The sequence below is a fragment of the Palaemon carinicauda genome, chromosome 17 (assembly GCF_036898095.1).
Source record: "Palaemon carinicauda isolate YSFRI2023 chromosome 17, ASM3689809v2, whole genome shotgun sequence".
Taxonomy (NCBI): Eukaryota; Metazoa; Arthropoda; class Malacostraca; order Decapoda; family Palaemonidae; genus Palaemon; species Palaemon carinicauda.
Genome location: NC_090741.1, coordinates 49291440 through 49302611, shown reverse-complemented (window position 1 = coordinate 49302611; position 11172 = coordinate 49291440). Strand labels below are relative to the sequence as shown.

The following is an 11172-nucleotide window of genomic DNA, read 5'->3' as shown; positions in this document are numbered from 1 at the left end:
CGGTCTTAGGAAAGTTATTGTGTGTCTAGGAGAGTTATTTGTGCGTCTAGGAAAGTTAGTGTGCGTCTAGGAAAGTTAGTGTGCGTCTAGGAAAGTGATTGTAGGTCTAGGAAAGATATTGTGGGTCTAGGAAAGTTATTGTGTATCTAGGAAAGTTATTGTGCGTCTACGAAAGTTATTGTGCGTCTACAAATGTTATTGTGCGTCTAGGAATGTTATTGTGCGTCCAGAAAATATATTTTATACGACAGGAAGGTCTTCCACATAATAGAAAATTATCGTACATAAAGGAATGTTGTTATATATGAAGGAAAGTTATCGTCCTCGAAGGGAACTCATTTTTACATCAAGGAAAATGGCTATACAGGAAATTGAAAGTTAGAATAGCTTGCGTAAGAAGATAAACATTATAAGTTTTGTGGTTACCTGACGTGGTAATGTCCCTGACTCGTGAACGCCGGACTGTGGTTTGAGTCCCGCTCAAATCGTTTGTTCCTTTAGTCGTTGCACCCTCACCATCCTTGTAAGCTGAGGATGGGGATTTTAAGGGAGCCTATTGGTCTATCTTCCGAGTTATCAGCAGCCAATGCCTGGCCCTCCTTAGTCTTAGCTTGGGTGAAGAGGGGGCTTGGGTGCTGATCATGTGTATATATGGTCAGTCTCTAAGGCATTGTCATTGCTTGATAGAGCAATGTCACTGCCCCTTGCTTCATGCCATTCATGAGCGACCATTTAAATGGTCAGTCTCTAGGGCATTGTCATGCTTGATAGTGCAATGTCACTGCCCCTTGCCTCCGCCATTCATGGGTGACCTTTAAATGGTCAGTCTCTAGGGCATTGTCCTGCTTGATAGGGCAATGTCACTGTCCCTTGCCTCTGCCATTCATGAGTGACCTTTAAATGGTCAGTCTCTAGGGCATTGTCCTGCTTGATAGGGCAATGTCACTGTCCCTTGCCTCTGCCATTCATGAGCGACCTTTAAATGGTCAGTCTCTAGGGCATTGTCATGCTTGATAGGGCAATGTCACTGTCCCTTGCCTTTGCTATTCATGAGCGGCCTTTAAAACCTTTAAACCTTTATTGTTAGTATCTCAGCCGGGTGGCTGGTGCCTTGGCCAACCTACTACCAATAAAAAAACAGAGAGTAACATTGTATTTACGACCTAACTTTTCCACGGTCCAATTATTGTCATTTCCTTGTCAAAATTGAAATATAAATTTAATTAAACTGGCGTTCAGGCAATTAGCAGTCTAGTTAATGTTTTGGCCATTTCAAGTTTTAATCGCTATAACCGGTATATTCTTTTTTTGATGTAGTGGGAAAACAATAGAGTTGTAAATTCATAAAAAAATAAAAAAAATAAAAATATATATATTTTATATATATATATAGAGAGAGAGAGAGAGGAGAGAGAGAGAGAGAGAGAGAGAGAGAGAGAAATAAAAAAAAAATTCTTTCTTTTTTTTCTTTTTTTTTATCTCAAGAGTAATGGAAAATAAATGAATGCTTAAAGCTCTTTATAAAGTTCCCAACGATTGCTAAAAAAAACAAACAATAGAGGTGTAAGGTCATAACGAAATAACACAAAAAAATTACATTGAGATAAATAAAAATAGTTTTTTTCCTTTTTTTTCTCAGAGTAATAGAAAATAAAAGGATGTGTACAACCATTTGTAAAGTCCCCAATGATTGCTATTTTTATAAAAACAAAGAAATTTTTTAAAAAAAAAAGTTGATTCTTTGGAATAAAACATTTCGCACGAGTTGTGGAAATTTGTCGGAAATTAATTATGTCCAAGATAATGCTCTTAGTGGAGTTGAAGATAATTGTTTCATAAAAGTCGCCCTGGGCTTATAGCATCCTGCTTTTCCAACAAGGGTTGTAGCTTAGCAAGTAATAATAATAATAATAATAATAATAATAATAATAATCAATAATAATAATAATAATAATAATAATAATCTCCTACGCCTGTTGACGCGCGGCGGCCTCAGTTAGATTTTGCCAGTCGTCTCTATTTTGAGCTTTTAAATCAATACTTCTCCATTCATCATCTCCTACTTCAATTTTCATTGTCCTCAGCCATTTGAGCCTGGGTCTTCCAACTCTTCTAGTGCCTTGTCGACTCCAGTTGAAAGTTTGGTGAACTAATCTCTCTTGGGGAGTGCGAAGAGCATGCCCAAACCATCTCCACCTACACCTCATCATGATCTCATCCACATATGGCACTCGAGTAATCTCTCTTATAGTTTCATTTCTAATCCTGTCCTGCCATTTAACTTCCAATGTTCTTATGAGGAGCTTTGTTCGCAAACCTACTAAACCTATTGTCCTCAGCCACGTAGATCTGGGTCGTCCATGAAAATATAATACTTAAAACATCGAATTAAAATTTATTCATTTTACATGAAGACAGAAAAGGATTTAGATATAGAAATCTGTTTCAATATAAATATAAAATGGATAAGAATAAATGAAATATTTTTATATGAATATTTCAACCTCCAATAGATTTAGTAAATTTATGAACAAATCCCTCAGAAGGATATTGGCAGTTAAATGGCAGGATAAGATTAGAAATGAAACTATAAGAGAGATTACTCGAGTGTCATATGTGGATGAGGTGATGATGAGGGGTAGATGGAGATGGTTTGGGCATGCTCTTCGCACTCCCCAAGAGAGATTAGTTCACCAAAACGTTCATCTGGACTCCACAAGGCACCAGACGAGTTGGAAGACCCAGGCCTACATGGCTGAGGACTACGAAGCGTGAAGTAGGAGACGATGAATGGAGAAGTACTGAATTAAAAGCTCAAGACAGAGACGACTGGCGAAATCTAACTGAGGCCCTTTGCGTTAATAGGCGTAGAAGGAGATGAGGATGATGTTCAGTAGCTACTTTCCTCTTGGTAAGGGTAGAAGAGGACTCTTTAGCTATGGTAAGCAGCTCTTCTAGGAGAAGAACACTCCAAAATCAAACCATTGCTCTCTAGTCTTGGGTAGTGCTATAGCCTCTGTACCCATGGTACATTCCACTGTCTTGGGTTAGAGTTCTCTTGCTTGAGGGTACACTCGGGCACACTGTTCTATCTAGTTTCTCTAACTCTTGTTTTGTTGAAGTTTTTATTGTTTATTTAGGAACTATTTATTTTAATGTTATTGCTATTCTTAAAATATTTTATTTTTCCTTGTTTCCTTTCCTCACTGAGCTATTTTCCCTGGTGGGGCCCCTGGGCTTATAGCATCCTGCTTTTCCCAACTAGGGTTGTAGCTTAGCATTTAATAATAATAGTAATAATATTAATGACTTGAATATTTACTTTATTTTAAAGTGAATCGTTTGTAGGGTTAAACTACTACAGTTTCCCAGTTTTTTTTTGTGTGTGTGCATGTGTATGTGTTTTATTTATACGTCCTTGTGGACGTGCACGGTAGATCTGGTATCGGCAGCTTGAAAAATTCATAGCTGAAATGGAATTTTCTCTCCTCATTAAAAACATGCCTCACTCTTATTAGTTAGATGAGAACCCACTCAGCCAATGAATGAATATTTTTAGATGTTTTTCATAAAGAATAAAGAAGAATGTAATATTTTAAAAACATGCCTCACTCTTATTACTTAGATGAGAACCCACTCAGCCAATAAATGAATATTTTTAGATGTTTTAATAAAGAATAAAGAAGAATTTATATTTCTAAAACTATAATAGAAGAGAGTAAATCGCTGTTTTCGATTTGCGCAAAACAGCGACCGTCGGATCCCGAAGCCGAGCAATATTTACAAGTGTGATAGATCAGTGCCAGGAAGGTTCGGGGGGGGGGGGGGGGCGTCTCGATGCCGCCTATCTCAAAAATGGCCTTCATCCGTTTCACTTGATTGCCTTCGAATATTAACCCAGAGAGAGAGAGAGAGAGAGAGAGAGAGAGAGAGAAGGAGAAGGAAACTCATAAACAGACCACTGAGAGAGAGAGAGAGAGAGAGAGAGAGAAGGAAACTCGTAAACAGATCACAGAGAGAGAGAGAGAGAGAGTGAGAGAGAGAGGGAGAGAGAGAGAGAGAAACTCATAAACAGACCTCCTGAGAGAGAGAGAGAGAGAGAGAGAGAGAGAGGAAACTCATAAAGAGACCACTGAGGGAGAGAGAGAGAGAGAGAGAGAGAGAGAGAAACTCATAAACAGACCACTGGCACCCACCCTACCACCTCCGGAGCGAAATTTTGGCATGATGAAGTCGCCGTGCATTAGTCGTTATTTGCGAGTCTGTTACCGGGGAAAGAGCAATTTCATAAGCCCCCCGCCCCCCGTGAGCTGCTATGGCTGGTATTTCAGCCCCCCCAGGCGTCAGTTTGTTAGCCCCTGATGTAGGCAAGTCTGTGGGCTCGTGAAAAATAGGAATGGGGATCCCGGAGATTACAAATGGCTTGATCTGATTGCGTCGTCCATAAGGGGTTGGGAGTTATCGAACGTTGATATACAAATCGCCTGGCTTTAGTGTATCGTACGCTAAGGTTGGAAGTTATCGAGCATGGCTAACGGCCGGTGTTTTGCAGAGGATGGCTCTTTCTTATCTTTGGCCTGTTTGATATCCTTTTTTACAAAGAAATGGAATGGAGAAAATCCTTGAAATGAATTTTGGATAATATTTAGTCAATGTGGAAGAATCATGGCTGCATAAAATGAAGGGAATGAATGACAAAACTTTTAAATTCGAAGGATTGAAAGAAAACAGTTTGTCGTTAGCAGTAAATTCACGAACGTTATGAAACTTTCAACAATGTCAAGAAATCACTGAATATAAGATTTTTTTTTTATATTTATTGCAGGCAAATCAGATAAAGTGTTCTGAAAATTTATCGAGTTATTTTTATCTCGAAGATCTTGTAGGGATTTCTGGATTCATGGGTTAAGTTGTAATGGTATTTTCAATGTCTGGTTCTTGGGCCTTAACTTTCTGTATTAAAGTATCATTCTTTCATTTCTCTTTATTCATGTCTATTAATGTCTACTGTTATTTCGAAGTTTTTATCCTCTTATTGTCAAGTTTTTATAGTTTATATATGAAAGATTTATTTTAGTGTTATTATTGTTCTTAGATTTGTAGTTTTTCCCTTATTTCCTTTCCTCACTGGGCTATTTTTCCCTGTTGGAGCCCTTGGGCTTATAACATCCTGCTTTTCCAACTAGGGTTGTCGGTTATCAAGTAATAATAATAATAATAATAATAATAATAATAATAATAATGATATTCCTCTGTATTATCATACTTCACTTCCTTTGGCATTTTATCTGCATGTTTATTCATTGGCGTTATTTCTGTTTATGGTTTATTTTCAGATTATCAACCAATTTACCTTGAAATCAAGTTTGTAGAGAGAGAGAGTGAGAGAGAGAGAGAGAGAGAGTGAGAGAGAGTAACACATTCAGTGAGAGATTATTTCTCATTTTCAAATCTTCAAGAGGTGTAGACCCGAATGGTATATTTCCTTTTTTTTCATGAAGACTATAGATTTCCTAGCTCCAAAATTATCTATTATTTTGGGCAAGTTAGCAAGAAGAGGAGCCTTTAGAACTTGTTGGAGAATTGCTTTTCCAACTGGGGTTGTGGCTTAGCAAGTAATAATAATAATAATGATAATAATAATAATAATAATAATAATGTATCTGTTTTGACGTTGTTACTCTTTTTAGAATGATTTATTGTTAATTTGTTCTCATCATTTATTTATTTCCTTATTTCCTTTCCTCACTGGGCTATTTATCCCTATTGTAGCCCTTGGGCTCATTCGCATCTTGCCCTTCCAACTAGGGTTGTAGCTTGGCTAGTAATAATAATAATAATGATGATAATATTACTCCACTTTGTAAATGTGTTTGTGGTAGCTCAAGTCCCACTGATTACCACCCAATTTCCATAACCTCACATATCTGAAGTTTTTGAACGTCCTTCTGACAAAAACGTCTTAATAGGTTTACTGAAGGTAATCATCTATTCCCTAGTTTGCAATTTGGTTTTCGTAAAGGCCTTGGAGCATGTAATGTGAGTACAGATGTCATGTTACAGATCATATTGCATGAAAGGTTATTTGATTCTTACAAGTAATTGTAAGAATCAAATTGAATATGGACAGTGAGTGATCAGTGAGACATAGGTCCAGCTGTGACCAAGTTGTGGAATGATCTTCCTAATCGGGTAGTTGAATCAGTAGAACTTCAATAGTTCAAAGTTGCAGCAAATGATTTTATGTTGAACAGGCGGACATAACTCTTTTTATAGTTTATATATGAAATATCTGTTTTGATGTAGTTACTGTTTTTAGAAGAATCTATTGTTAATTTTTTCTCGTCGTTTATTTATTTCCTTATATCCTTTCGTGACTGAGCTATTTTTCCCTGTTGGAGCCCTTGGGCTTATAGCATCTTGCTTTTCCAACTATGGTTGTAGATTAGCAAGTGATAATAATAATAATGATAATAATAATAGTAATAATAATAATAATAATAATAATAATAATAATAATAATAATAATAATAAGAATAATAATAATAATAATAATAACACAGTGTATGCATAGAGAGAATTTTAAAAAAAATGGGATAAAAATGTGAGTAAATTCATGACGTTTCTTGAGGAAATTCAGGGAAAACTGGTTTAAGGGGGGAAAAATAGATTGATTCACTTTGGTATATTTCATAAGAAAGAGGCGAGGTTTAATGATAACCTTTTAGGGTGATAGAGTTAAGCTTTCTAGGGAGGAAGAGAAGGCTAGGAAAAGAACAGAGAAGGGCAAGAAATGAAAACCCTGAACGTTTAGGAAGGAAAAGAGCAGGGAATTAATGTTAACCTTTTAGGGAGATAGTGTTAAGCTGTCTAGGTAGGAAGAGAAGGAAGAGAAACAGAGAAGGGCAAGAAATTAAACCCCCCATAACATTTAAAGGGGAAAAGACGCAGGGATTTAATGATAACCTTTTAGGGAGATAGAGTTAAGCTCTCTAGGTAGGGAAGAGAAGGAAGAGAACAGAGAAGGGCAAGAAATTAAACCCCTTAACGTTTAAGGGGGGGAAAGACGCAGGGATTTAATGATAACCTTTTAGGGAGATAGTTTAAGCTTTCTAGGGAGGAAGAAAAGGCTAAGAAGAGAACAGAGAAGGGCAAGAAATGAAAACCCTCAACGTTTAAGGGGGGAAAAGAGCAGGGATTTAATGATAACCTTTTAGGGAGATAGTTTAAGCTTTCTAGGGAGGAAGAGAAGGCTAGGAAAGAGAACAGAGAGGGGCAGAAATTTAACCCCTTAACGTTTAGAGGGGGAAAGACGCAGGATTTAAAGATAGCCTTTTAGGGAGATAGTTTAAGCTGTCTAGGTAGGAAGAGAACAGAGAAGGGCAAGAAATGAAGACCTTAGCGTTTAAGAAGGAAAGGACGCAGGGATTTAATGATAACCTTTTAGGGAACTTTTAGGGAGATAGAGTTAAGCTGTCTAGGTAGGAAGAGAACAGAGAAGGGCAAGAAATTAAACCCCCATAACATTTAAAGGGAAAAGACGCAGGGATTTAATGATAACCTTTTAGGGAGATAGTTTAAGCTCTCTAGGGAGGAAGAGAAGGTTAAGAAGAGAAGAGCCGGGCAAGAAACCCCATAACGTTCAAGGGGGAAAGGACGCAAGGAACCAATGAGAGACAAGAGGAAGTTGAGGTGTTAAGGGAGTAATGCCCGGGGAGAGAGGGCTAGACCAGGCCAGACCAGCCCATCCCGGGCCAGACCAAGCCAGGCAAAGGCCATCCCGAACGAGATAAGCCCGAACTTATGGCATCATCAGGGCAATGCCATCGTGGCGGAATATCTCTGCTCTCTCTCTCTCTCTCCTCTCTCTCTCTCTGCAATGGCCGTGCTTCACATGTGTGAATGTCTGGTTTTATTTAGTTTTCCTTTAACGTCAGTATTCATGTATTGGCTGCGAACTGAGATACAGAAATTGGTAAAAAAAAAAATAAAAAAAAAAATAAAAATAAAAAATCGAGTGATGGAAAACGCATTTTTTTTCTTTTTTTTTTTTTTTGCCCAATGATTTTTTTGGTAATGGGGTTAAAAAGTTACCGAACGTGATAAAACTTATCCTACATGAAGTCAAAAGTGATCTTACAATAACTGAATTATTGAACATGAAGTAGTAAACAAGAAACAGACGAGTTTAAAGGATTTAGAGGCCGCTCATGAATGGCAGAAGCAAAGGGACAGTGACATTGCCCTATCAAGCAGGACAATGCCTTAGAGACTGACTATATATACATATGATCAGCGGCCCAAACCCCCTCTCCACCCAAGCTAGGACCAGGGAGGAACAGGCAATGGCCGCTGATGACTCAACAGATAGACCTATAGGCTCCCCCAACAACCCCCCCCACCCTTAGCTCACAAGGATGGTAAGGTTGCAGACACTAATGGCACTAACGAGACTGAGAGGGGACTCGAACCCCCGACTGGCAAACACCAGGCAGAAACGTTTACCAACCAGGCCTCAGCAATCCTAAGATTGTCAATTATAATAATAAAAAAAACATATTTTGTTCTCTTCGTAATAATAAAAAAAAAAAACTTTGTTCGCTTCGAAATATATGGATTACTCCTCAAACTTTAAAAGCAATTAATATAAATATAATATTCATGAAGGTTTAAAACAGCTCTCGATTTAAAAGGAACTAGAAGCGTCCGATTCCGAAGCCAGGCAATATTTACAATGTGATACCTCAGTTGCGAGAGGACTGCGGGCAACTGGGATGTTGCCGATCTTAAAAAATTACCTTCATCTGTTTCGCTTGATTGCCTTCGAGTATTAACCAGGAGAGAGAGAGAGAGAGAGAGAGAGAGAGAGCGAGAGAGAGAGAGAGAGAGAGAGAGGAGAGAGGAGAGAGAGAAAATAAAAGAAAAAAAGAGAAAGAGAAACAGAGAGAGTGAGAGTTAAGTGAGAGGAGAAAAGGGATAGAAATAAAGAGAGTGAGAGTGAGTGAGAGAAAAATGGAGAGAGTGAGAGTGAGAAGAGAGAGAGAGAGAGAGGAGAGAGAAATAGAAAGGGAAAGGGAGAGACGAAAAGAGAGAAAAGAGAAAAGAGAGAGAGTGAGTGAGAGAGAAAAGGGATAGAAGAGAGAGAGAGAGAGAGAGAGAGCGAGAGAGAGAGAGAGCAAATCAGGTCAATAATTGACGAAACAGATCACGACCTCCCGATCAAACGTTTGATCAAAATCATGAGATAATTAAGGTGCTTAGAACCAGTCGTTACTTGGCTGTCTATTAGACCCTGAAGTGGGTCCTATTTCCGGAGTCTTCCGTTTAGCCCTTATGGCAACATGTTAGATGTTGACTATGGCAACATGTTAGACGTTGGTTATGGGCAACATGTTGGACGATGTTATGGCAACGTTAGACGTTGATTATGGCAACACTTTAGACGATGATTATGGCAACGTTAGACCGTTGATTATGGCAACACTTTTAGACGTTGATTATGGCAACACTTTAGACGATGATTATGCAACTCGTTAGACGTTGATTATGGCAACATTAGACGATGATTATGGCAACACGTTAGACGATGATTATGTCAATACGTTAGACGATGATTATGGCAACATGGTAGACGTTGATTATAGCAACATGTGAGACGATGATTATGGCGATACGTTAGACGATGATTATGGCAACATGTGAGACGATAATTATGGCAATACGTTAGACGATGATTATAGCAACATGTGAGACGATGATTATGGCGATACGTTAGACGATGATTATGGCAACATGTGAGACGATAATTATGGCAATACGTTAGACGATGATTATAGCAACATGTGAGACGATGATTATGGCGATACGTTAGACGATGATTATAGCAACATGTGAGACGATGATTATGGCAACATGTTAGATGATGATTATAGCAACATGTTAGATGTTGATATATGGCAACACGTTAGACAATGATTATGACTAACATGTTAGACGATGATTATGGCAACAATGTTAGATGTTGATTATTGGCAACTTGTTAGACGATGATTATGGCAATACGTTAGACGTTGATTATGGCAACTCGTTAGACGATGATTAATGGCAATACGCTAGACAATGATTAAGGCAACTCGTTAGACGTTGATTACGGCAACACGTTAGACGGTGATTATGGCAACACGGACGTTTGATTATGGCAACAATGTTAGACGATTATTATGGCAACACGTTAGACGATGATTATGGCAACACGTTAGACGATGATTATGGCCACATGTTAGATGTTGATTATGGCAACATGGTAGACGTTGATTATAGCAACGTGTGAGACGATGATTATGGCAACACGTAAGATGATGATTATGGCAACATGTTAGATGTTGATTATGGCAACACGTTAGACGTTTAATTATGGTAACATGTTAGATGATGATTATGGCAACATGTTAGATGTTGATTATGGGCAACACGTTAGATGATTATGGCAACACATTAGACGATGATTATGGCAACATGTTAGACGATGAATATGGCAACACGTTAGATGATGATTATGGCAATACGTTAGACGATGATTATGGCAACATGTTAGACGATGAATATGGCAACACGTTAGACGATGATTATGGCAATACGTTAGACGATGATTATGGCAACATGTTAGACGTTGATTATGGCAACACGTTAGACCTTGATTATGGCAACACGTTAGACGTTGATTATGGCAACATGTTAGACGATGATTATGGCAACACGTTAGACGATGATTTTGGCATCGTGTTAAACGTTTGAATATGGCAACACGTTAGATGATTATGGCAACACGTTAGACGGTGATTATGGCAACACGTTAGACGTTGATTATGGCAACACGTTAGACGATAATTTTGGCATCGTGTTAAACATTGATTATGGCAACATGTTAGACGTTGATTATGGCAACACGTTAGACAATGATTTTGGCATCGTGTTAAACGTTGATTATGGCAATACGTTTAGACGATGATTATGGCAACACGTTAGAGACAATGATTATGGCAACTCATTAGACGTTGATTATGGCAAAACACGTTAGACGGTGAATATGGCAACACGTTAGACGATGATTTTGGCAACACGTTAGAGACAATGATTATGGCAACTCGTTAGACGATAAATATGGCAACACGT

At 38.2% G+C, this 11172-nt stretch overlaps 1 protein-coding gene across 1 annotated transcript; it reads left to right on the top strand.

Moving 5' to 3' along the window:
• The first annotated feature begins 10204 nt into the window (after window positions 1–10204).
• Window positions 10205–10794, top strand: LOC137656349 (uncharacterized). The gene is made up of 2 exons (XM_068390521.1): window positions 10205–10324; window positions 10453–10794. Exons 1-2 carry the CDS (start codon window positions 10205–10207, stop codon window positions 10792–10794), a joined length of 462 nt encoding a protein of 153 aa, XP_068246622.1.
• The last annotated feature ends 378 nt before the right edge of the window (window positions 10795–11172 follow it).